Source organism: Podarcis bocagei (genome assembly GCF_964188305.1).
Source record: "Podarcis bocagei genome assembly, chromosome: 2".
NCBI classification, from domain to species: Eukaryota; Metazoa; Chordata; class Lepidosauria; order Squamata; family Lacertidae; genus Podarcis; species Podarcis bocagei.
The window spans coordinates 79,426,486-79,454,034 of NC_138126.1; the positions used below are offsets into that span (position 1 = coordinate 79,426,486).

The window sequence follows — 27,549 nt, forward strand, 5'->3', positions numbered from 1 at the left end:
TGGGTTCAAATCTTAATTCAGACATAGTCTTGGCCAGGTGGCTTTTGGGGGGTGGGCAGAAAGGTTTGGTCTGCCCTGGTTTCCAGAAATAATAGCAGCCTACCCCTCACAGGATCACACTATAAATAAGGATTGCAAAACATAATCAATAAGCAGTGGATTAAAAGTGCCATAAAACAATGTCTGTGCTTCTTAAAACAGTTGACCAACAACCACCAATATTATAAAGTGACACAACTCATTTGGGGTGGAAAATAGGGCACTCTTGCCATTGTTTTTAGCAGCATAGTGTTTTCATGTGACTGGACTTAAAATATTGTATCAAGAATGTGATTGTCAGATATGAAAAAATAAGGCTAGGAAATAGAGAACTAATACACCCCCAGCTCTGGGGGAAACATGTCAGTTAAGGCAAATGAAACTCATAAATGTAATGCAGAAACCCAGTCCCTTGATTTCCCCAAGAATTTTCCCCAAGAATTTGGCAACTGCCACTAATTAAGCAGCACAAATTAAGTTTGGCAGCCATTAGGATCCTGCCCGACGCTGCAGTATGCCAGGCACCATGACTAACAGTGAATTCACACGTTGAACAGGGTGGTTTTATCTGTACCCAGAGACAAAATAAAAAAATTCCTTCCAGTAGCACCTTAAAGACCAACTAAGTTAGTTCTTGGTATGAGCTTTCGTGTGCATGCACACTTCTTCAGATACCTGAAGAAGATACCTTCTGAAGAAGAAGATACCTTCTGAAGGTATCTGAAGAAGTGTGCATGCACACGAAAGCTCATACCAAGAACTAACTTAGTTGGTCTTTAAGGTGCTACTGGAAGGAATTTTTTTATTTAGACTATGGCAGACCAACACGACTACCTATCTGTAACTGTACCCAGAGAGTTAGCATAGTATACAAACTTTATATGCACACGTTTTAACATGTGACACATTTACCCCTAATGAGAGGACTGCACCATGTACCCTGCGCAACACTTGGATAGCCTCCAATGCAATTTGGAGGAATTTGGTGAGTTTGCACCATCTGTGGGAACTTTGCACACTATAAGAGGCTATGTTTTCTGTGATTACCAGTTTCCTTTCACTGTATTAGTTAGGTGATTTCAGAAGTGATGGGGGAAGATAGCTTTCCTTTGCTCTACATCATTCAAGTTCCCCCACCCATCACACTTCTCCAACCCATCCCCAAATACATGTTACATAACTTTGATAAGGCAACTTATGAATCCAGTATTAAATGCAAACCACACATTCACACTCTGGGCCTTTGAGGAAAGGAATCTGATGGAGAATTACCACCTGAACTGTAGGTATAAATACAATAGCAAAGATGAACTTGCTCTTTGCTTTCCTGTAAGGTAGGGTTGCCATATTTCAAGAGGTAAAAATTCAGACACAAAAAGTTGTTGCGCTTTTTAAGGGTTGAAGCCAGAGCCTGGGTCGTTCACACCGGAGCCTGAACAAGAGCCGCCCGTGCACATTTTTTAAAAACAAAAAAAAAATCCAGGACATTTTCTTTAAAATGTAAAATCCCCCCAGATGGACATGGAAGACCCCCCAAAAGAGGACATGTCCTGGAATTCCCAGACGTATGGCAACCCTACTGCAGGGCAAAATTGAGAAAGGCAGCAAATCTAAAATAGCATTCTGTGATCTCCTTCTGTCTGCAACATTTTCCAAAGGAATCTTATCTTTAGCTTCTTGAGAGTAGTTAATGGGAACTGTTTTAAATATTGGCAGCAGAAAAACAAAGTGGACAGCGAAGTAATGGCATCGACAGCAATTTGAGGCCATAATTAGGAAAATTATATTGCAATGCTTAAATAACCTCAGTGCTAAAAAAAAAAGTGTAAAATTGAAATAATACACTAGGACCGAGTTGTCTTCAACAAGGCTTTCTCACAATTTAAAATAAGTTCACCTAATTGTCATTGAGAGATATTTTGTCTTCTACAAATTATAACCCTTTGTTAAAATACACACGCTCCAATTCAGGGTTGCTCTTTTGGATCTTGGCTTGTAATTCTGGCTCCAGACGAGTTACAGACATGGAACTGAGCAAAAGAAAAAATAGAAGAGACGTCACATACAACCCATGATCAAATTTCATACATGCAAGTGGTGAAGCTTTATGATGATGATTTTTTTTAAAAAATTGTATCAAATATGGTTTTGTACTAAGGGTGCTTCATTATCAATTCTCAAAGTGTTTTCTTGCACTTCAAGAAAACCCTGTTCAACCCTGTTCAAGAAAACCCCCTGTTCAACATTATGAGCCACAGAAGAAGATTTTCAAGTTTTTGCTTAGCTGTTTTGCTTGGCTAAAGTTAACTGGTGAGGTATGTTAATGTGTCAGCCAGGAAAATGCACTTTACATGAACCATTAAGCTTTCATATTATAAATTACCGGTAAACTTGGCCTAACAGTTTGTGTATCACCAACAGGTCTTTAAAACCGATTGGTAACATTTTAATTGCATTCACTCTTAATAATAAAAAACAGTTTAGCATGTGTGAAAACAAAGGCATGCAGTTAAAATCAAAAACTGTGTCACAGAACTCTTTAACATGTCAACACCAGAGAATACCCACCTAAGCGTGATAAATTCTGATCCCTTTCAAGCTAAGCCTGGAACTGCTTTGGCTATATGCAACTCATAGGCCTTTTTGAAGCCAAGAGGGAAAATTATGTTAACAATCAAACTGCTTTGAGTTAAATCAGCATTCATGTGCCAGAAGAGAAGCAGCAGGGGGATTTCTGGTTCCGCGAAAGAACCTTGATCAATCTATGAAATGAAGTTGATATTTATTGATCCCAGGAAATGGGAGTCAAACTTTGTTTATGTAGCTTTCTTTAGAGCTCAATGCAGAAGCAAACATATCCCTTATACAAGGTGGCACAAAGGACCACAGTGTTGCAACAGGGAACACCAAAGCTGTTCATCTTCAACAGAAAGACGTTCCAGGTGCCTCTGTAAGGTTTTCCCCCCATGATCCTATACTGGCTTGCAGGATAAAGCACTTCAGTGTGAAGAAGCTCTTAGGGAATCTATGGCATCCTTCCCCACAGCAGCCCATTAGTAATCTGGCTGAATGACTGTAAAGCATAACCCCAGTGGGGAGCTATAGAAAACAACCAAGAAAATGCCTGTGGTGATGAGAAAGAAAGCAGGAAGATTGCTGCGCTTCCTCTCCTGGGCTTCCTCTGGGTGGTGAAGAGGGAGTGATGATTATATAAGCAACACCACCAACCACTAGGTGGTGGTGTTCCCTGCACATAGTCCTTAGTTAAGGTTTTATGTATTGCCTGTTGTTGCATTGTCTTGGATCTGTTTCTCTAAAGAACAGACCTGTGTTGGAGGTCTGTGCTGTTGATTTAACTGGCAGTATTTTATTCTAAGCTGGTACGGCAGTAACCGGGGTGAGTTTGAGACCACCAATCTACATAGGAGCAAGGTAACCACCCTCTGCTGAAAGTCTCACTCCTAAGTAAAAGGAGTTGAAGAGGCATCAGACTGGTTTCTCATTGGTTGGGAAACAGCAGCAGCATCTTCCCCACATAGTCATGAATGAGAAAGTGTTTCAAGACAGAATCAGGGCTCCCCCCCCCCTCCCAGCCGGAACTCAGTTCCAGGTGGGCGCCATTGTCATTATAAGAGAACAAGGGAGGTGCTCATGGTGAGTTCTGGCACTGCTTTTTCTAGAAAAATAGCACTGTTAGTAACTACAAGTGAATGGGGTGAAGGCGAGGAAAATGAACGTGAGAAAGATCTAATCTTATTATGCCAGGCAGGATTAGAACAGAAATGCTACCTAACCTGCTTCCTCAGAGCTAGGCAATAGCAGACTTTGGGCTGGGAACCTATCCTAAGAATAAGGTCATTTTGAAAATTTCTTACTTCCTTAAATTTCTTACTTACTTAAAAAAAAGGGGGGGTTATGTTCTGACTTCTGGAATGTCTCTCTCTAAATGATGATGACTCCTTGTTTTCTAAAATTTTTGCAATGTGCTCAGCGTAATCTTACCTCTCACCATAGCCCAAAGTACCGGTAATTTTTTTAATATTAAAAACACACATTACCTTTTTTGTGGAAATAATGCACAGCACAGAGGTGTTGCGAACACCAAACTGGAAAAGACAAACATCAAGTTAGGTTATTTGGGGTAACTGTCCTCAAAGTACGAACTGGCCTCTTTCAAATGTGCAGCACCTTAAAATCCTAACTCTGGACGTCAATATTAAAAGCACAGATATTGCAGAAAAAGATTTCATGGGCTAAAGGTCCACTTCATCAGATGCATGGAACTCCCCCTTGTTTCTGTCCTTGGTTCCTGCATCACTTTATTTATGTGCTACATTCAATTTATTTACTGTTCAACAGAGCTGATAGTAATGAACACGGTTCTGATCTGGGAGGCTTGAAAAGGAACCACAGGGAGACTGGTGAAGGGTTCTGTGAGTCTCCTCCCTGCCCAGTTTGAGTTCCAAAACTTGGAGGTTTAAATGGGGAACAGGAGAAGGCTCACAAAGCCTTTTCCAAGTCCTACCATATTGGGGACTTTAAAGGAAAGGCAGGAGACAGCCCTATGCTCTCATTTGAGCCCCTGGAGAAGACGATGTCTTAAACCTTATTGAAGTAGCTGAAGTGTGTGCAAGCTGTTTCCATGGGTGCTTTTGCACAGGCCAGTAATCCCCACACAGCTGATGAAAGCCTGTCCTCCCACCTATCAGCTGACCTCCATACTATGACATGCCTTCCCTTCCCTGGGCTTATATGGCCCCCTGTTCCTCCCCTTTGGTTTGCTCTGTATCTTCCCCAACCAAGACGAAGTCAGCCTATTCCAGAGGCTCCAGGTCTGCTTTTGTTTGCATTGCTCCCCCAGTAGCTGCTTTGGGAAAAGGTTATCATAGCACTTTCTCCAAGTTATTTGCCTTAGTCTTAAAGAGAGGCTTTGATGGCCTCATTGTGCCAAAGTCAAAACTACACACTATGCTTAATGTGTAGCATGCAGGCATTGTCTCTGCTGAACCAGATCAAAGGCACATCTAGTCCAGCATTTGGTCCTCAAAGCAGTGGCATAGCGTGGGGGGTGCAGGGGGGCCGGCCGCACTGGGCGCAACATCTGGGGGTTAGGGTTAGGGGGCGCAAATTACTTGCCTTGCCCCGGGTGCTGACAACCCACGCTACGCCACTGCCTCAAAGATATCAATATCAGATGCCTCTGTGAAGCCACTAGCTTTTCTTTAATTGATTACAGCTGGACCTGGTGGGTTGTTTTTGGATGGGCTCATAGGTGGGGAGGGAAAGGACAATCCTATTCTTTCCACATGTTGTGATCTCAATAGCAATTGCCCCTCCCACCATTGCTGGAATTAAAGAAAACACAAGATACACAGCCATACTGCACACATGAAGCGCAATGTGCAATTCCCCACCTAGGGTTCAAAATCAGCATTTTTCACAGAAGGAAACATTGTTATGATAACCACAACCATATCACCATGAATTCATTTTTATTTATTTTTTTTACTCACCAGAAGCCAACTAAACCCACTTGAATGGGGGCACTCATCCATGGAAACCTCTGCGTTTTAAAAAAAAAATGTTACATGATGAAATGAGATATTTCCTCTCACCACATATGTACTATTCAAGTTCTTGGGTCCAAACCTTTTCAAAGCACATGGACTCTGAAAATTTATGCAAAATGGAGAAGGCATGCTTGAACACACACCTAACTACTATGGGTTCTACAAACATTCCCAGCCTTAGAGTCAGGTGTTATAGCCTCCAAGGTCAATAGCCACCCGCACACCCCGACTCTGCTGACTTGTCCATGTGTTCTTAGCAGCAGGACAGATTTCTAAAAGTAGGGCAGTATTATAATATCAGACACACAGAGTGTTTAAGGGATGAAAACAGCCCTTTCCTGCAATTAGATGAATTACTTTTGTAAAATTCCACTGAAAGCACTGCCATTGCTATAGGGGAAAAGGCTTGGGCCTTCAGGTTTTGAAAATGTTCATTGCTGTTATCCATTAAAACCCTGGGATGGGTGCTTTAGAGGTATATATATAGTTGTAGTAAAAATACACACATCAGGAAGTACTGACGAATCAGTCAGACAATGTGAGCAATGTTAGGACTTTCTACAACAGGTGATCCCATATTGCATTTGTTGAATAATGCAAAAGGATTAATTCCAATGTATATTTTAAAGTTGCACCGAATTTCTTTTTTAAAGAATTGCAAGTGCCACTTAAAGAGAAATTGGGGCACGGGTTGCATTCTGGGGTATTTCTCTATAAGCAAGAGTAATACAATCCTACCCCTACCCTCACTTTGGGGAAAAAACTTTTTAAAACTTCATAAAAACTGATAGACAAGCCTCCCCTTTTCCCATTACCAGCTGTTGTTCCTGTGTCAGTAAGGAACAGCTATTCTTTGGGAATTATTATAACATCTAAAAAACCCCAATGCATTGTTTCACAGCATACAAATCCTATGTACAGTTTATTGTCACATCATCAAGCAAAACTAGTCTTGCAACAATTAATCATTTAAGGGATATTATAAAGATGCTGTGTTAAGACTTCTACCAGAAAGTAAATGCTAATGAAACCAAACCACAGCAAGCCTCTTCTATATTGAATTTGCTTCTGTTACTAAAAACAATCATTCATTTTCATATATGGTATCATAAACAGGATGAAGATTAAAAGTAAAATAGTTAATTGGTTAGAATTACAATGGATGTGTGCAATTATGATTTTCAAGTAAAAAGCATTTGATAAACTGCTATTGTATTAAGGATCAGAATGAAGTGTTAAATAGTTGGAAATAAGCAGCAAATGTGGAACTATAGATTTTGTGCTTTAGATATGAGGTAAAGAGGCAGGGAAAATATTCTGTGCATATTTACTCAGAAGTAAGACCCACTATGTTCACTGGGGCTTACTCCTAGGGAACTAATGTAGATGAACAAGCCTTTAGGATCGGAGTGACTATATTGAACTGCTCGTCAGTTCCCAGATTAGACATATACAAGGATCTTTAACAATGCCTAAATGTATCACACCCACAGATGTGGACAACTAAGGTTACTGGGGCTTTCTCTGCACTGCAGGAATCCAAAGCCACAAAGTAGCTGCCTGTGAATCAGGTAGTCAAGGAACAAATGGCAGCTTTAAACTTCAAGGATGGTGCGGTATGTAATGATGCAGCGCTTACACCTCTCTGGAAACTGAGCAGATGGCAGAACTCCAGCCAGCCAAAGGACTCCTATTTACTTCTTATTGTGCCACAGTTTATGATCAGCCAGACACCAACAGATGCCACCCAATGGAATCATAACAAAAGGGCAGAGGATAGAACTCTGCACTGGAGATGTTCTAACACCGAATGCAAGATGACATTGTATTTCTCAAAGCTGTTGTTCGGAAATATTTCGTTTTTTGTACGATGAAGAGCTTTGTGTAGGGGTGCCTCTTGAACACAAGGGCATTCTAAAGTTTGTTTTAAGTTTGTTGTTACACAGAATCATGAGAAACAATAGCAGGCAGTCTCCTTTTCTAAGCATTTGCATTGGGGCTCATAGCACCATTCAAGTCAGCTACCGTTTTCAGATAGAGCAGGCACACAAAAACATTCCTATATGTGGGAACAAGAGGAGCCACTGATGCGCAACAGACACATGGATGTTTAAATGTATTTCTCAGTTGCATGGGGCCGGCTTATACTAGCCGGAAACCTTTTCTCAAATTTGGTGAGCTTGTAGCACTTAGCTTCCCACAACTGTGAGAACTGGAGCATCTGCGTGGGTGCTGTAAATGGGGCCAAAATTACTCTGTCTTAAGACTCAGGTCTAACCAGGAACATTGGCACCTGTCTTTTAGCAAGTTGGATCACATTGCCTATGCTGATTGGTAGTAACTTTCATGGACTCCAGACAGTAGTCTCTTTCAGTGTCAGTTTGCTGGAGATTGAATCTGGGACATTCTTCATGAAAACAGACACTCTGCAGCTGAACTATGGCCCCACCTCCTATTACTACCTTTAATGAGATAAAGTCAGCATGAAATGGCTTTTCTGCTTGTTCCTTCCTCTGTTCCCCAGCTGAGGACAAAAGCAAGTGCTGCCAGGCTGCTGCTCAAATTAAAATCACGTATTTTTCTCAAACTTGCAGTGATTAAAATGCCTGGCATGTTTGGGGCTGCTGTCATTTCTTTCTACTATGCTGCAGCCAACTCCTCGTGCTCCATATTCACCACTGCTCTCAGGTGAACTGTCTGCTTTTATTTGGGGAGTCACATTTGGAAAGTTTCAGCCATTTCCATGACTCAGCAAGATTCACTGCAGTTATATTTAAGGCATTATGTAGTGAAGAACAGCTAGAAGGACAGCCACCTGGAGCTAGAAACATATAACACCGGTCTTGAAAGACCTACATTGGCTCCCAGTACGTTTCCGAGCACAATTCAAAGGGTTGGTGCTGACCTTTAAAGCCCTAAACGGCCTCGGCCCAGTAAACCTGAAGGAGCGTCTCCATCCCCATCACCCAACCCGGACACTTAGGTCCAGCTCCAAGGGCCTTTGGGCAGTTCCCTCACTGCGAGAAGTGAGGTTGCAGGGAACCAGGCAGAGGGCCTTCTTGGTAGTGGCACCTGCCCTGTGGAACGCCCTCCCATCAGATGTCAAGGAAATAAACAACTATCTGACTTTTAGAAGACATCTGAAGGCAGCCCTGTTTAGAGAAGCTTTTAATGTTTGAAGTTTTACTGTGTTTTTAATATTCTGTGGGGAGCCAGCCAGAGTGGATGGGGAAATTCAGCCAGATGGATGGGGTATAAATAATAAATTACTATTATTATTATTAGAAAGGAAGGCAATGTTTCTGTGGCAGGATTCAAAGAAATGAAGACCTTCACACAATCCCTCTTTTCCTTCTCTTTGTCTGAACCTTTAAAGTAAAGATTTTTTTTCTTAGACTGAGTGAACAAGAGCTATTATCTGGAATGGTGGGGAAATGCTAAAGCCTGTATGCATTAATAAAGCAGGTTGTAGATGGTGTCAGAGTAGTATAAGAAATGAACTTTAAGCTGACATGCCGAAGCTGCTTGTTTTATTTAAAAAAGAAGTGCAGTTCATTGCTCAATGGATCCAGGGCTGATCAATAGCAAGTCTTATAATTAACTAGCTGTAGAGCAATGATTCACCTGCGCTCACAGTCCAGGAGGCAGAGAGGGGGCGGGGAGGAGCAGGAAAACATAAAGGGAGTCATGATGGTGTCAAAGAACACTGAACAGTCACTGAAGGGCTCTTTCAGATATGCTGATCTGAAAAAATTACAACATCTTCATGTTGATTAAACTACATACACGCCAATGGAGACTTTGCTTGACATATGGCATTCTCTTTTCATTAGCCATTGCAAGAAATATAACTGAAACAACAGAAATGCTCATCACGTAACTTGTCACAGTCAAATGCAAACAATGTTAACTCCAAAATGTGTAATATGCTTAAGCAAACATCCCTGCTTCTTCTAACGTATTCAAGTCCCCCACTGGAATTCTACAGAGAATATTTCTTATTTGCTGATGGATGGGGATAAATACACTTACACATTATGTTTCCATCAAAATAAAAAAAATAATCCTTCCAGTAGCACTTTAGAGACCAACTAAGTTTGTTATTGGTATGAGCTTTCATGTGCATGCACACTTCTTCAGATCCAAGGAATTTTTTAATTTTGTTTCGACTACGGCAGACCAACACGGCTACCTACCTGTAACTAGAATTATGTTTCCATGTTTGCTTTAGCAGCCCAGAGGATTAGACAACATTTCATTGTGCAACACAGCGCCCAGTGTGCTGGGGGCTACATGTGCTAGAATGTACCTCAATACATTTGTGAAGTCCAGTGGATTTTAGCAAATAAATATAAGTGACTGACTGACTCTTCGAACATGATGCATTGAATTCCACATAACCTATTTCAGCTAACACTTCATATCAATCTAGGAGACTTGGATCAAACTCTTTCTAAGTCACTAGGTAACCTCAGGCAAGTAGCCATCTGTCAGTGGGGATAATGATGGCCTATATAGCATAACTGATATTTAATGAACTATGTCCCTAGAAAATTATTCTCACTTCAATGTTGCAAGAAAAAAATTATGGGAGGGATTCACTCTTGAACCCTGTCAGCAGAAGCCCTGTGCTTGCCCTAGGTGAGATTAATATCTTACAATGACACTGAAATCCCCGACATACAGAATGTTACATGAAAAGAGCTGCTTCTTGTGGAATTGCATAGGTCATCAACAATGTGTAGTGCTGGTAATATTCTTGATGTTTAGTCCATCAGCAAGAGCATAAGAAGCATGGAGGCCACTTTAACAATCACTCCCTGTTGCCACTTCAAGCCACTTATATGCACAAAAATCCAAGAAGAGCCCTGGTGGATCAGGCCCATCTAGGCCAGCATCCTGTTCTCACAGTGGCCAACCAGATGCCTGTGGAAAGCCTGCAAGTTGGACATGAGCCCAGGAGCATCTGCCCATCTTTGATTCCCAGCATGTGGTATTCAGAGGCATACTGTATTTCAGGCAGGTGACTCCAGGCCACCACACACCTCTCAAATAAGCAAATTTGCAGCAGGATGGAAAAAGTCATCTGACTATGTAGGGAGCTGCCATGCAATACTCGATTTATGCATGACAGCCGTTGCCATATGGATCAATTTTAACTTAAAGCAGCTTCCATGTGACAGCATACTTCATGTACATCAGCTTCGAATTAGGTCCTTGCAGGAGATGTCATGCATCTGAAAATAACCCTGACTTATAGCATAAACACTTTAATCAACATATATCTCCTTGTTACAATTTATGAAAGCAATGGTGTGGATCTAATTTGCACAATGGAATGAAGAGCTTTCACATCCCCCCCACCCCTGGTTTTATTCACAAACAAAAATGTTCCCTAGAGCAGAACAGGGAATAACAGCAGGCTTTCTCTTTTTCTTTTTATTGCTCTGTGAACAGCTATTTCATTAAAACTGATCTCTTAATTGTACTGGCTGTAAGAAGGAAATTAATATATCTTCAGGAGCTTAGGCTTACCTTTAAAAATGCCTTCTTTTCCAAAGAATTCATTATGAACGGGGGAATGGCTACAAAAACAAAGAATGAAATGCTTAAACCTTAGCAAACAATGTATACAGAACAGTTTCTAATAACAGGTATGCCTCAATGAGTTTACTGGTAGTGTATGGCTTTCCTGAGGCACTCTATTAATATGCATAAATAAATTAGCAATGTATGGAGATGAAAAAGGGCTATAAATAGATGATGGAGAATATGCACATGAACTTTCACAATAGATATAATTAATTTAAAAAAGATTTTAATAATATTTGATGGTCAGCTAGAGCAATGGCTACAATATCAACAGTGCATTGCAGATACATTGTAAAAATAAATAAAACTCTGCCATGTTTCTCTACAGTATCTTTTAAGTGTGAGCCATTAGCTGTTCAAGTCTAATGTACTGAAGCCAAAGTTCTTAGAAGAGCATGATTTCAATCACTACTTATGCTTAGCTGAAGGTGAACTAACCCATGCCAGGAGCAGCCATAAGGATCCGTGAGATAACCACCTGCACAATGGCCTGTTGGGCAGCTTTGGACGATTCACCCAATCGGTTTCCATTTTCGTCTGTAATGGGAATACCATACTTTAGTTCCCTGTTGGGTTTTAAAAAAAGAAAAGAAAAAAGCTGAACAATTGCGAAAGGTTACTCTTTAAGGGTATGCTCAAATTGTTTATGTTCCTCAACTTACGTTCCAGAACATTTGTTAATCATTTGTAAACTTCAACAACGGCTCTGCTTTGTTTTTCATTACATTCATAGGAGCTGGTTTGCACATGATGCTCAAGCAATGCTATGGCTTTGTGCAAATGCTAGAGATTGGATTGTGGCCACTGTGCTCCTCTCCCAGTCCTCCTCCTGCTGCACCACTGAAAGCTAAGCCATGGGTTGGTTTAGCACAGGGTGGGGAATCTTTGCTGGCTGGCGGGCCAGATCTCTATCCCCCCCACCCCTGCCTGGCCAAAGTGTGAGTGTTGAAGGCACACTCTGATCCACCCATCAGCTGTGGTGTGGGTAGGAACTTACCTTCCTGGATTCAAGGAACAATTTAGGAGTTTTAAGCTCTCAATTTCTCCTTTGAAGTCCTTTCCCTTACCTGCTCCACACCTGCTGTCATGACATCAGGTGTGGGGTGGGTAGGTGTGGCTTCCTGAAAGTGGCTTCCTCTGCAGGAGTCACATCCAATTTCAGTCAAAGCTGGAGAAGAATTCAGGACCATTTAAAGCTTGTGCCAGCTTTGAAATGGGCTTTAATGAGCCTCTGAATTTCTTTTCAGAGTCTGGCTTAGAACAAATTTTGCAGCATCCCTCCTACGCCAAGAGGTGCTCTGTGGCACATGCTAGATTTTTATCTTACCTTTGCCTCATTAATGGGATATTTATGCAGTTAGCAGCAGCTACAGCAGCAAAAGGAACAAAACGTCCTATAAGAGGTGAGACATGCTGTGAAAAAAGAAGTAAGAGTCACCTGAAGATGGACAAACCTCACCAATCCTCAGCCACTCTAAAATATCATCTTAAGTCTTGTGGGGTGCTACTATTTTGTGAAAAGCTGATCTTAAGAATCTATACCAACACATCAGAGAATATATGTGCCTGAAGCTAGAATCTTTTGAGAACACTGGTATAGATTGTACCTTTTAAAAAATGAGAGTGGTTTCTCAACTGTATTACAGTGACATAAAAATATTTTAGAACAGAAATATTGGGTTATAATCACTCCCAGAAATCAGGTTAATTTTTTGATGAAATGCCATTTAGGGAAGCTATATGATCATTTATTTTTTTAAAAAACCCCTCTATCTTTCTCTTTGAAAAATGGTTGCAGTCATTCTGAGAAAGCTTTTTGAAGTGTAGCTATCTTAGAGTATGTCAGCAAACACAGCAGGGTGTCTCATGGTTTCTTGAAGATTTATTGCAGCAGAAGCTTTCCCAGGCAAGATCCTACTTCATCAGATGCACAACATGAACAGTGAAGATATGCACATGTTAAATGTTTTGGGGTTGGAGATAAAAATGACCTTTAAACACCTCTTTAAAATGTATACCAAAGCTTTATTTTTGTTTTGTTCTGCACATCGCTCAGTTTTTATTTGTGATATACAATCCCATTTTGCTTTTATCTAGCTTTTAGGAAAATGTAATATTATTTTATTTGTATTAGTTAATGTTGTTTCATTGTTTCTATGTAAACTGCTTAGATTTTTATTATACAAGCAGTATAAACTATTTATAAAGAAATCTAAAGTGGATTTCATGCAAGAATCAGAAACAGCACCTTATCTGAGTATCAGTTGCAAGAGACCTCGCCCTAGAAACTGAGACTATATTTTCAGTGAGGTGGTAAATCCAAGCCTGAGCTCACATAACTGAATACTCTTCCATATAAAAATATTGTTGTACAAAGCAAGCTGGAAGTTCCAGAAAATGCTAGGGAAAATGCTAGGCTAGAACACTTTTCCCTGACATCTAATTTCTGTGTGCTGACATATTCAAAGCTATAAAAATGAATTAGTACTGAACTGAAGCAAACAGGATTCAATCACAAGAGACTGATAAACCCACAGATGAAAAGATTAAGTGGGCTCCTGAATGTGCAAGGTCATGTCACAATAAATGCACTGGTTTTTAAGGTGCCACAAAAGCCCTTGTTACTCCTTGTGCGTATGGAAATCATTAACTAAAAGTTTCCACAACAATCAAAACTCTTTCTCAAAGCAAAAAGGAGGACATGATTAAATACCTTTGTTAGTGCATTAAGTCCTAGAGCAGTTGCAACAGCACCTGTGGTGGCAGAAACATAGGCTGTTCCCAGCTGGCTAAAACAAAAATAAGAACGTTTGTGTGTGCACAATAGTCGTATATGTTACATCGCACATGTTCCAATTATGTAGGCGCAACTGGCATGGTACTGTAACATGTTCTCCTGGCTGAAAGACAAAACTGCACCAGAATATAATGTCAGGGCATCTAGTGGGGTTACAAACTTTCCCCTTTCCCTCTTATGATGCTAAGTGGCTGACTCCTAAGTGATCTATATGTTCTATATCCACAGTTGGGAGGCAGTATGCCTCAGAATGCCAGTCGCATGTGAGGAGTGCTATTGCCCTCAGGTTCCAGCTTCTGGCTTCCCATAGGCATCTGGTTAGCCATTCTGATGGCAGGATGCTGGCCTCTGACCCCATCCAGCAGGACTTCTATGTTCTTTGCTACCGAACTGACAGTTGGGTGGTGTACACCTGTACTCTGATGAAGGACTCAGTGGAAGCATCGTGCTTAGACTGAGAGCTGAGATCTTATAGCTGAGTGGTAGAGCATGTGGTTTTTGTATGCAATGCATCCTAATCTCAGTCCTTGGTATATTCCGTTTAAAAGATCTAACTCGGAGACCCACTGTCAGTCATGCCATATGATAGTAGGTTAGACAGGCTAATGGGCTAACAATATAAAGCTGCCTCATACGTTTGACAGTTCACTATGTTTGGAAGCATGATAGAATATCTAGTGGGTTGTGGCTTCAGATATACTTGTAGACTCTTCCTCTGCAGAATGAGCCATGGCTTTCTTTTTGCAGCTATTTCCTCTGCCAACTCTACTATATGGTGAACTATGCCAGTCCATTTATCAGAGAGCAGGAGGATCTAGGTGCATGGACAGACTGTCCTTTTTCATGAAGGAGAAAAGATACAAAGGGTCCTCAAGGCACTAACTTTGGAGCTGGACCCTTAACAAAAGTCTAACAACGTTCATCATCTCGGCCCCCAAACAAGGTCCCCCACCCCAATTAGGTCTAATGCCATCATAAGCTGCCAAGGAGATTGAATAACCTTGAGCCATCTTCACCAGAGGCAGATAGATCACCTCAGAATATCTTGGGAAGTAATTCGCTTCATTTCTTACATTTATATCCAGCTCAGCACCACATACACAAGGCTCTCAAGTGCTCTCCCACCCAGGCAGTGACCAGACCCAGAGGTGCTTAGCTTCAAAAAAAGTTGCTTCGCTGTGTGCCTTTACACTCTGATACCGGTCAGAAACTGGTTATACCAAAAGTAACTGGAAGGATAAAGAGCAGCGGTGTGGAACCTCAGGGCCCCCAGATATCGCTGGACTCCCACCAGCTCTAGCCAGCATGGCCAAGGATCAGAGACAAAGGAAACCACAGTCTAACAACATGTAGAGGGCTTCAGGTTCCTCAGCTCTGATGCAAAGACTTCCGAGCATGTAATTATGGTATATCTGTCTGTCTGTCTGTCTGTCTCTCTCTCACACACACACACAACCTCTGAGTGTGCAGGCTTAGGATGTCAAGCGACACTGAGTGGCTGTACTGACCACCTGTCTCCTACTGGCAGTTCTGCTCCTACATTCAAGAACATCACCTTTGCTCTGCTCTTGTCACATCTGGGCAACATCTTTTGATCTTCTACCTCAATGTTTCCCAGATGTGCTCGGCCAGATGAATAATTCTCAAGACATTTAAAAGACCCCACCAGAACCAGAAAACTTCATGGACTATAGAAGTGAAGCACACATGCCTGTTTGAAATGCTCTGATCCCATACCAGCTGCAATCCATAGTAGATGTCTAGAATGCATTAGTAGCCTAATTTAGTCATTCAAATTATGCAGATATGACCTTGGGTGATTATCTACATGCAAATAACTTGTTTTTAGTACCAGACAGAAGTAACTAGGCAGTCATGCATCTAGTAATATCTCACATATATTACTGAGGCGGTGTACGTGAAGTGCTTGGAATGCTCGCTATATGCATGTTACATATTAATGTTATTAAATTAGCATCACTTCGATTTCCCCATTATAGTTTACCTTGTGCTTACATGTCGTCACGTCAAGCCAGTCTATGAAAAACCACATTGCAAATTTAATAATAGTCCAAACTAAGCAATCGGGGATCCATTATTATTACAGCTGCTGGAAGCCATTCAGAAGAAGCAAGGGACCTCTCTTGCCTTGGGCATGAATTCCTCAGAGCAGGGCAGAATACAGGGCTGTTTCAAATATGCAGGGCCTGGCTGCGGCTCAAAAACTAAACCTTACTGCCGGCTCCACAACCAATTACCACCCTCATCCCAAGCTTTAGGGAAGATGATTTAGGGCAGGGACAACTAGCCCCCATGGTTTGGGGCGCTAACCATTTTTTTCTGATTGGGCAAGGCCCCATCAATTTGATGGCTGCTATTAAAAGTGGGGGGAAGCACTAACATAGACCCAGTGCTGGGATGGGCAGAGCCCATCACTGTGAGGGAGATGCAAGCAGTCTCCTCCCCAGTCCTCAGACTGATTGTTTTAGGAGCGCAGAGAGGGAGATGACCACACCCCCTCTGGTGATCACAGATAAGGCGAGTAAGGGAGAGTGTGTGCTTTCAAACATGTTGGACTGTGTGTGTGCATGTGAGAATGTGGACTGGTGCACATACTGCTGGCACGTGGCCAAGGGTGAATGAGGCTTCTTTTCGGGGGGGGGGGGGACAAGTTAGCCACCCCTGCTTTAGTGACTGGTCACTCCATCTGTCTTGTGAGCTATTTTGGCTTTCATCAAAGATAACACTGCCTACATATCATATTACGCTAATTAGAGCATAATTTTAACTCATAGAGATTATGTGTGCAAAATATTAAAGCATTTTCTCAGGCTGTTCACACCATAGCACTGAATTTAGGTCTAAACTAGAGCAGATATTGTAATTCAAGATTTTTGAATTTTCTGCCTGGTGTGGCTTAAATACCTTACCTGACAGTAATGGGAGCATCTCCACTCCTGTTGGTGTAATTTACGATGGCATTGAACGACTGGTTAATCCACTGCCAGAAGACCACTGCTGGAGTAGTTCTTAAAAACAAAAAGTACCATCAATTTTATTCAAAGTGATGAGATTAAGTCAATCTAATGTTGTTGGACTGATTATTCTTCATCACAATCCCTCCAAAGATTATTCTGTAAAGGATCAGCCAAATCAGTCTTTTGAACAGTTTCTTCGCAAAATGATAGCTTTCCTACATGAAATGTAGAAATGCATAGGTCTTCTTGAGGAATCTGTTCCAGTTTGAGTACTGAAATAAGTTAAGATTCTATTAGATGTAGCTGTTCAGTTACAATAATGTAAAACTTGAAGTGCTTTCCCCAGGTACAGAGCTACGTTACTTGACAAACATTTCCAGCTCAGATTTAGAGAGTCACATAGATTATTAAAATGTAAATTTAATATCAGGTGGTTTTTATCCTGTAAGACTTGACAAAAAAGCCAGCTACTATAATTCAAGGGGGAAGATAGCGATAATCATGGTTAAAGGGAAATTTGATACTTCATCTTCCCATCAGTATCTCACATACTGAAGTTCAAGAGTTCTCAGACTGAATTTTCTCCACTTTGTTTTCTTTTGAAGGAAAATAAATAACCAAACCAATATGTGAAAAATATAAGGGAGCAGAGGAAACAAAAAATGTTCATTTTAACTGTTTTTTGAAACATTCAAAGTATACAACATCATTCACTTGGGCTGCAGCAGCACTAAAACCCTTTAGAGTACACAAAGTTGTTACAACCAGTGTCAACAGGACTATGGCCTTCAAAATGGATTTCTCAATTGCATATTTATTTCACTCATGTACTATCATGCATTACTTACCTATAAAAGGTCATCATGCAGCCAGTAATGGTCATGTTCATGGGCACCTGAGCAGACATGCGGCCAATTAAAACCATCTTTTCCCCAGTATCTGGATGGAAGGCTGAATCGTAGATATATTTTGCCCTCCATAGTTCATCTTCTGTTAATCCAGGGCATGGAATTCCTTGTCTTGGGGCAGATGGAAATATATGTGAATATGTAATTATAAATATGACGTTAAGATAGGTCCAAAACTTAAGTAATTATTCACATGAAAGATTGGCACATATCTTCTCTGCACACACAACTGTGCAGCAGCTTAGCATAAGAACCTCTGTGTCCCTTTCCATCATCGTAACTTCTCTTTCTCATGTCAGAATAGTCACAGGAGTACTGCAGGTAGGTCAATGTAAGCAGCTGGCTCACACTGAATTTTGTTCATGCAATTGTGCATCAAAGGGCAAGGCCTAAGGAGAAAATAGTCACTGCTTGTTTGCAAAATTGACTTCTGGCATTCTACTCCAAAATATTTTATCAGTCCCTTACATTCCACCCCATCTTCCCTTCTTCCTCACTACTGACAACAAAGTTTAATTCCTCATTCCTAAATGTTCATTGCAGAAGGCCTTTTCCTCTCAAGCAACCATGTTTAGGAGCACCCCACTTATTGTAGCTCTTGGCACACTGCCTGGATAGCTCAGCTGGTTAGAGTGTGGTGCTAATAATGCCAAGGTTGCAGGTTTGATCCCCGTATGAGACAGCTGCATATTCCTGCATTGCAGGGGGTTGGACTTTCAGCGTTTCTCAACCTGTGAGTCCCCAGATGTTGTTGGACTACAACTACCATCATCCCTGAGCTCTGGCCTTGCTAGCTAGGGGTGACAGGAGTTGTAGTTCAACAACATCTAGGGACCCACAGGTTGAGAAAGGCTGGGACTCACTAGATGATCCTCAGGGTCCCTTCCAACTCTATCGTTCTTTGATTCTATGATCTGACCACACTGTAAAAACCAAGCTAACACCTGGAACACGGTGTATGCCGGCTCTGATCAGCAGTTACAATTCATGACGTGGATGCCTCTGGACTGGTGGTTTATGGTGTTCTGCCTCATATTCTTGACACAGTAATAGCATATTGCTCTCTGGAGGGGTTTATAGCACAACAGAGGCAAGGCAGAAATAAACCAGAACATTTTTTTTGTATATAAAGTTATGGGATTTCAGCAGGCAGTGACAGGATATGACCTGATTGAAAACAAAGTACTGTCACCACCCCAACGTGTTTTCAGGCACAAACAGGCTTGAAAGTGGGAATGCATATGACAGCCTCGATAGCATGAGCACAAAAATAATGAATGCACAATAAAAGGGATGTCTGGAAAGGCTGGTCATAATGCATGAATACACACCCACATCCACACACCCACGTATCACAGAGGCTGCTTCTTAAACTGTGTACATATCTCCCCCCTAACATCAGTATAGAACACCTTTTTGATTATAACATCTGTACACCATGTTTGCAAGAGGGTGTCTTAAAGAGGAATGGGTATTTGCTGGCTCCGCAACTGTGGGATTCTCTTCCCATTTAAGACTTCCTGAGATTCAATCTGGGGACTCTTCTTGACCAGACACTACAAGAGTTGCTTTTTTTGAAGAGAGTGGGGCCTGGGTACCATTTTCTACTGCAAGTGGCTATTTTATTTTACTCTTTTTACATTATGCCTTGAGTATTCTCAACTACCTTGAGATTAAATTAGGGTGCTTTTAAAAAATAAACATTTACCTGTAATCATGCACAATTTTTCTTGCTTTTTCTAGTTGCTCATTGGACAACAAAATATTCCTAGGATCAGTGACGGTGAAGAAATGGCTCGCTCGTCCAATAAACGTACTTTGATCCCAGCGAGGCTCTTTGATATTGATGTTGAATGGTATATCGGCTGACATTTTTTCAAGAACACTAAATAAGAAATGGAGACAGAAGCAGTTTTCAGTTTCACAGTTCTTGGCTTCCTGAGTTTATCTGGATCCCTTTAGATTTCTGGTTCTCTGCCACAGATCTCTGAACTCTTGTTGAAAATCAGAGATAGAGAAAACTCAGCCCAGTGATGCAGTCAAATGCTGAAATAGCACTTGTGCCACATCTCCAATAACAGGATATTTGACCAGAGTTTTCAATAGAAAACCCTGCTTGCAACATGCATGAGATCATGCTAAAAGTAGGTCAAGATGTCCCACAAAGCTTTTGTTGAATGCCCTTGTCTGTTTTGTAAGCTCCCCATCATATTTAATTTTCTATTCATAACAGCAGAAAAGTTTACTGCAGCTCACTTGAGGATGAAACAGTGTCTGCTTACAAAATTATTTGATATATATGCATTAAGGACTGTATTGGATTTTACTTTCCCCTTATAATCTTAAAGATGCAGTTAGCAGAAGGCAGCAAAATAACTATGGGCATGTTGTCCATAGGATCAGAAACTAATCCAACACACAGATCTCACAGACTTCTCATTATATCTCACCCATGCCTTAAAAATGCAGGTAACCTCTGAAGCAGCATACTACACAATTTCTGTGCATGTGTGTATACATGTGCACATGGATATGAAAAATGAAAGCAGGTGCCATTTATTCTTCTACCACCTGCAACAACAATATGCTGAGCTCTCATTCCATCATCGGGGGGCGGCATCAAAAATGCCAGTGGGTACACAAAAGATCAGTGGCAAGGGAAACTGATGGACTATGTGGAACTGGCAAAACGACACATAAATTACATGACAAGGACAACTGTGATTTTAAAGAAGAATGGGAATCTTTTACAAAGTACTTAAAGAAACAACAAAATGAACTGAAAGGCTTGCTGAAGTTTCTAATCTGAAACCTTATCATAGGACAGGATCTCCACTGGCCAATGTTCACTCAGTTAACCCCCCCCCCAAAAAAAAACTCCAAGAAAAAAATAAATCCAATTACCCTAGAGAGTTTAATTGCATTGCTGAACTTGGCTCCAACTTATCTTTCTTACTGTTTTGAAACCGCAACTGCTTATGCCATAATTGACAGACAGTGTGAGCTACCATTTCCCATCTTTAAACCACTGGAGCTGGTCAATGTACTGCCCAAGGTAGGGATCCAAAGAGACGATTTGAATGCCTAGGAATCTTCCTCATGTGCAAAGGATTGCATTTTTTTGCTGATAGCAGAAACCGCTCATGCTCCACTGAATGCTGCTCTAGAGTATGCAATCAGGCAAGTTTAGATTCTGGATGTAAATAACTAGCTCTCTTTAGATAGTAATGTGTATTACTTCACATACTTCTAATAGTGGTGAGACAGCCCAGTTATATTTGGGAACCCTTCTGATTATTCATAAGCACACTTGGTGTACATGTGGAAGCAGCTTTGCAGTTCTCTGGATTCCAGCTGCAATCTCCAAGATTGAAAGCGAACCTCAGAATTAACTATACCTGTGTATTGCATTTGGAAAAGGTAGGGCATATAGGATTTCAATGGCTGTTCCAGAACCGTAAAGTCTTGGGGAAACAGTACAGTGTAAGCATTTTGTTGTAGCCAGGGTTAAACTGGCTGATTAAACTTGAGCTGGCGAATAGCCTGAATGTTTGAAAGGTTACAGGGTCTTACCAACACAAAATGTAGGAGGAACAGTAACACAAGTGTAAAATCTAATCTAGTTTCAAAATGAAATGCAAGTCTTGAACAAAGTTCAGCCAAATGCTTTTAGTATGAAAGAGTACATATAACAGCAAAAAAGGAGACTTTAGACCTTGTTTAAAGGTCAACAATGTACCTGCAATGAAACTCCAGTAGCAATCAAAAATTAGTTCTCTTTTAAAAACAAAAACTTTCTATTGAATAATATGGTTGCAAGACGCAGCTGGTACATGGAAATGCATTATTTCCCACAGGAATATACTGCATGATTAGAGCTGAAAACATTTATGTACATCCTTCTAGTTTAAACTACATTTTTCAGACTGGAGTGTTATAATCAGATTAGTGTGTTTTGGGTATATATGTTTATTGCTTGCCTGGAATGAGTTTTGCTTATGAAATGTCCATTCAGCTTCTGAAGGACACAAGAGCTGACACTGACTCGAGAAGACCAAATAATCCACAAAACCCAGTACCTGGTCATAACAAACAATAGCACTGATGTAGTTAATTGCATTTTTCAAAATGCTTCATGTACTTTATAGAAGGGGTGGAGAACTTGTGGCCGCCAAGATGTTCTTGGACTCCAACTTCCAACAGTCTCAGCCAGCATGCCCAATGGTCAGGGATGATGGAAGTGGCAGTCAAATAACATCTGAAGGACCACAGCCCCCACCCCCCATCCATGTCTTATAAGATTGTAAGGATTACCTACACAATGCAACAAAAAACAACAAGGAAAGCAGCAGTTACCAGCCTCTGAAGCCACAGCAAATGCTGTGATCTCAGAACCACTGGCAGTCATCTTTGAGAATTCCTGGAGAACAGGCGAAGTCCCGGCAGACTGGAGGAGGGCAAATATTGTCTCTATTTTCAAAAAGGGGAAAAGAGAGGACCCAAATAATTATCGCCCAGTCAGTCTGACATCAGTACTAGGGAAGATTCTGGAGCAGATCATTAAGCAAACAGTCTGTGAGCACCTAGAAAGGAATGCTGTGATCACCAATAGTCAGCATGGATTTCTGAAAAATAAGTCATGTCAGACTAACCTGATCTCGTTTTTTGACAGAATTACAAGCCTGGTAGATGAAGGGAACACAGTGGATGTAGCCTACCTTGATTTCAGCAAGGCATTTGACAAGGTGCCCCATGATATTCTTGGAAAGAAGCTGGTAAAATGCGGTCTTGACTATGCTACCACTCAGTGGATTTGTAACTGGCTGACTGACTGAACCCAAAGGGTGCTCATCAATGGTTCCTCTTCATCCTGGAGAAGAGTGACTAGTGGGGTGCCACAGGGTTCTGTCTTGGGCCCGGTCTTATTCAACATCTTTATCAACGACTTGGATGATGGACTCAAGGGCATCCTGATCAAATTTGCAGATGACACCGAACTGGGAGGGGTGGCTAACACCCCAGAGGACAGGATCACACTTCAAAACGACCTTGACAGATTAGAGAACTGGGCCAAAACAAACAAGATGAATTTTAACAGGGAGAAATGTAAAGTATTGCACTTGGGCAAAAAAAATGAGAGGCACAAATACAAGATGGGTGACACCTGGCTTGAGAGCAGTACATGTGAAAAGGATCTAGGAGTCTTGGTTGACCACAAACTTGACATGAGTCAACAGTGTGACGCGGCAGCTAAAAAAGCCAATGCAATTCTGGGCTGCATCAATAGGAGTATAGCATCTAGATCAAGGGAAGTAATAGTGCCACTGTATTCTGCTCTGGTCAGACCTCACCTGGAGTACTGTGTTCAGTTCTGGGCACCACAATTCAAGAAGGACACTGACAAACTGGAACGTGTCCAGAGGAGGGCAACCAAAATGGTCAAAGGCCTGGAAACGATGCCTTATGAGGAACGGCTAAGGGAGCTGGGCATGTTTAGCCTGGAGAAGAGGAGGTTAAGGGGTGATATGATAGCCATGTTCAAATATATAAAAGGATGTCACATAGAGGAGGGAGAAAGGTTGTTTTCTGCTGCTCCAGAGAAGCGGACACGGAGCAATGGATCCAAACTACAAGAAAGAAGATTCCACCTAAACATTAGGAAGAACTTCCTGACAGTAAGAGCTGTTTGACAGTGGAATTTGCTGCCAAGGAGTGTGGTGGAGTCTCCTACTTTGGAGGTCTTTAAGCAGAGGCTTGACAACCATATGTCAGGAGTGATCTGATGGTGTTTCCTGCTTGGCAGGGGGTTGGACTCGATGGCCCTTCCAACTCTATGATTCTATGATTCTATTCTCTAGCCGTTTGACTTAGCCCCTGCAGGTGCAGGACATTGTCTTTTGAGACAGATTAACACCAACAATTTTTTTTACAAATATAGTGGTGGGGATTTAGTAGTTTGCATAAAGCAGTCTAACAAATTCACTGCAGGAGCAGGATTCCAAGAAGCAATGGGCACACTCTGCTTAGTTCAATTCAAAATGAGCTCAGTTATTTAAGAGCTTTCTTGAAGGATTCTTAGAAGAAGAAGAAAGCTTATCTCTTTTCTGAGAGTTCTCTTGTGGCTTGCAGCCAAGAAGTCTTGCTCATTCATTTTTCGGGATGCAAGGATACATTAATCACAGCCAAGACTTAGCTGTAAAGTCCCCCACCTCATATACCGTATTTTTCGCCCCATAAGACACACCGGCCCATAAGACGCACCTAGTTTTTTTGGGGGGAAATAAAGGAATTTTTTTTTTCCCCAGGTGCGCTGCGCTAATCCCGAAGTTTGGGGCGTGCGGAGCTCAGCACGCCCCAAGCTTCTGGGTGCCGGCAAGGTCTCCGCTAGCTGTGGGAGAGCCGGGCACCTCTCCCAGGGCTAGCGGACAGCTGCGCTAATCCTGAAGCTTGGGGCGTGTGGAGCTCAGCGCGCCCCAAGCTTCTGGGTGCCGGCAAGCAGTCCGCTAGCCCTGGGAGAGCCACGCGGCTCTCCCAGGGCTAGCGGACAGCTGCGCTAATCCCGAAGCTTGGGGCGTGCGGAGCTCAGCGCGCCCCAAGCTTCTGGGTGCGCGCAAGCAGTCCGCTAGCCCTGGGAGAGCCGCGCGGCTCTCCCATGGCTAGCGGAGCGCTGCACTAATCCCGAAGCTTGGGGCGTGCGGAGCTCAGCACGCCCCAAGCTTCTGGGTGCGGGCAAACTCTCTGCTAGCCCTGGGAGAGCTGGGTCTCCCACAGCTAGCGGATAGCTTCCTGAAGCCTGGAGAGCGAGAGGGGTCGGTGCGTACCGACCCCCCTCGCTCTCCAGGCTTCAGCGAAAGCCTGCATTCGCCCCATAAGACGCACACACATTTCCCCTTCATTTTTGGAGGGGGAAAAGTGCGTCTTATAGGGCGAAAAATACGGTAACTGATAAGAACGCTTCCCTAGCCCCACCCACAGTTTAACTACAGTCACATGGACAAAAGTAAAAGAACATTTTACTGCTGAGGGCCATATTGCCTTAGGATTAATCTGTCAGGGGCTGTATGTGGTCAGAGAGTCATGGAGGACTGCACTTTGCCCCCTGGGGGTCCCCACCCCTGAACAAGTTGCTGTAAAAAGCTATTCCAAGTATGCCAACCAAAGAGCAAATTACTAAGAGTTAATAACCACCTTGAAGGTATCAGTGCAACGCACTACAGCCACGCGGAACAAGCAAGTCTAAAATTAAAGTGATGAAATTCAACACAAACACTCATACCCTTTCTGCCAACTACCGGTACTTTTCTGGCCATCTTGTCACGGCAGGAGGGTTCAGGTACACTGGCAAGGTTACGCAGAATAGCTCAAGAACAACAAGCATCATGCAATGGGACAGGTAGCAAATCCACCAAGGTTCCTGCCTCCTCTGAGCAATTTTAGTTTCTCCCTCCCCTGCTTCTAATGAAAATCAACTCGTGGCATTTCTAAAGAAGGTGCCATTCAGAACTTTGAGGCTACGGGTGTCAGACTTCATTTGCTTCACTTGACAAAACTGTGCCCTGCCTGCAGCTCCAGTCTGAGAAAACCGGCAGCCCAGCTGATGGCTGGGAAGGAGGACATCCATCAAGCTAGGAAGGCAAACAGGCCGACCCGCCAATGTTACTTTCACTTAAAATCAGCTTGCACTGGCATATATCTGCACCAGCCGCTTTGTCTGCAATATACACTTCCCCACAGTGCGCTAGGAGGAGCCTACGAAGCAAAGGAAGACAGAAGTAAGGAAGAGGGTCTGCAACATCCATATTACAAGATGCAATTTATTGGAGGGTGGGAGAAGTCCCCACGTAACCTAGCAACAAAAACTACAGCTCCCGTATAATTCCCACTGCCGAGGCAGCCTGCACAGCAGCAAAGCAGCCATCTTTGGTGTGTAACTTAGCGGGAGATTTCATCATTCCGCGCTGAAGTCACCTCCAGATGTTCGCGGTTCACAGCAGTCCCTGCCAGCGCAGCAACTTCACACGAAAACCTGTTCTCCGCAGTGACACATTTCTCTTAGCCGAGCCCGGACAGCCTCCTCGACGGCTTTACCCTTTCTTTTCCTTATGCAACTGCAGCAAACGAGGTTCCTGGGGAGAATGGCCGCGTCTTTCCCCTTCCTAACAATGTGGCCGTGGGAGATTATTAATTGTAAAAGCGCACACACCTTAACCCCGTCTACCTCATTCTCAAAGTATTTATGAGGTCCATTTAACGCAAATTCAGGCAGCTGGAAGAAGGGAGAAAGCAATCAGTACCCAAACGAACGTCTCTTTCTCTTATTTATTCTTTTTTTTTTTTTTAAAAAAAAAACTAAACCAATACTTTTAGATCCATCTACTGGGAACCCACACATAACCGAAAGGGACATTTTGGGTTAGTCGCTGAGCTCACTGAATAGATGCACACGCTATGCAGGATGACAGGAAAAGTGGGTTAACTAAACGGGCATTGCGATGCCACATTGCATCAAGGGTGCCAACTTGAATAAAATATTGGGGGGCCCAGGTAAGCCCCGCCCCGCATCATCGATCACAAGACACGGCGCACGCGTACCGTTTGAGTGGAAATGCCCGTCAACCGGGGGGGGGGCACTCAAATATTTTATTGGGAGGCCGAAGGGACCTTGGCTGCTATGTATTGTATTTTGGGGGAGAGGCTACTATTGTAGGCAAATGCACCCTGGGGGAAGAGGATGCCTCTAGCGCGCTCGAGAGACGGGCACCGGGGAGAAAGGGAGGCGTAGCTCTCGGTCATCTGCAGAGACGCAGTAGCTGCGGGGCGCCAAGCCGGCCTCCCTCCCTGCACCCGCTCCGGGGGATGGAGAGCGAGGAGGGTCACCCCCCACTTTGGGGCTGCTGGCTGGGTGAAGCGCCGTCGAAGGAGCGCCTACCTCCCGAGCGGCCAGGGATGGGGAGAGAGAGGTGCTTCTGGTTGCTGCCCAGGGTTACTCACGGCGCCCGCTGCGCGCCCCGCTCCACGGCTGCCTCCCGCACGTCCGCGCCGGCTCCAGTCCGATAGGCGCGCCAAAGCCCGCCGGAAGAAATTCAGGAGGCAGCGAGCGAGCGGCGGCGGCGGCGGCTGCAGAGCGGGCCAAGCCGGGGTGGGAGGGGCGAGCAGCGTCCGGACCGCCCCCTCGGGAGGGAAGGGAAAGGAAGAGGAGGGCGCGCCAGGGGAGGAGGAGAAGGGCGGCGAGGCGGCGCCGTGGCGGAGGGCTGCCTTCGCTCGCTCCAGGCACCCGGGCCGCGAGGGAGAGCCGAAAGGTGAAGCGGTGCCCGCCTCTGCGGTGCTCCGCATGTGGGGAGGAGGGGCGGAATGGAGCCCGCAAGCCCCACCCCCCGACCGGGATTTTAGCTGAATCAGCCCCCCCGCCGCGCCCGGCTTCTTAGAAAAACATGTGAGGGCCGCACTCTGCCCGGTGTTTGGAGTGGGGTAGGGGATCGCCAGGCTTCTCCATGGCAGCTTGGGCCTCAACGTGCCCCGCCCGCTTTCTCTTTCCTATTTAACGCGGCCTTACCCTTCCAGCAGTAAATCATGGGATTGTGGAGTTGGAAGTGACCCTTAGGATCATCTAGCTCAACTCCCTGCAATTTCAGGAATATGCAGCTGTTCCATATGGGGATCGAACC

The 27,549-nt window shown here is 43.2% G+C and overlaps 1 protein-coding gene across 6 annotated transcripts; it reads right to left on the reverse strand.

The window, feature by feature from the left end:
* Positions 1-883: 883 nt before the first annotated feature.
* SFXN1 (sideroflexin 1) lies at positions 884-27,549 on the reverse strand. 6 transcript variants are annotated; one of them, XM_081180130.1, is made up of 11 exons: positions 27,438-27,549; positions 19,593-19,769; positions 17,825-17,995; positions 16,929-17,027; positions 13,915-13,990; positions 12,529-12,614; positions 11,640-11,767; positions 11,145-11,194; positions 5,553-5,602; positions 4,098-4,145; positions 884-2,069 (listed from the first exon to the last, which is right to left on the reverse strand). In XM_081180130.1, exons 2-11 carry the CDS (start codon positions 19,754-19,756, stop codon positions 1,973-1,975), a joined length of 969 nt encoding a protein of 322 aa, XP_081036256.1. In that variant the 5' UTR covers positions 19,757-19,769; positions 27,438-27,549; the 3' UTR covers positions 884-1,972. The 6 variants fall into 6 exon arrangements, 5 of the variants coding, with proteins under 5 accessions (XP_081036256.1, XP_081036254.1, XP_081036253.1 ...); XM_081180128.1 differs by lacking the exon at positions 27,438-27,549 and adding an exon at positions 26,876-26,982; XM_081180127.1 differs by lacking the exon at positions 27,438-27,549 and adding an exon at positions 26,814-26,946.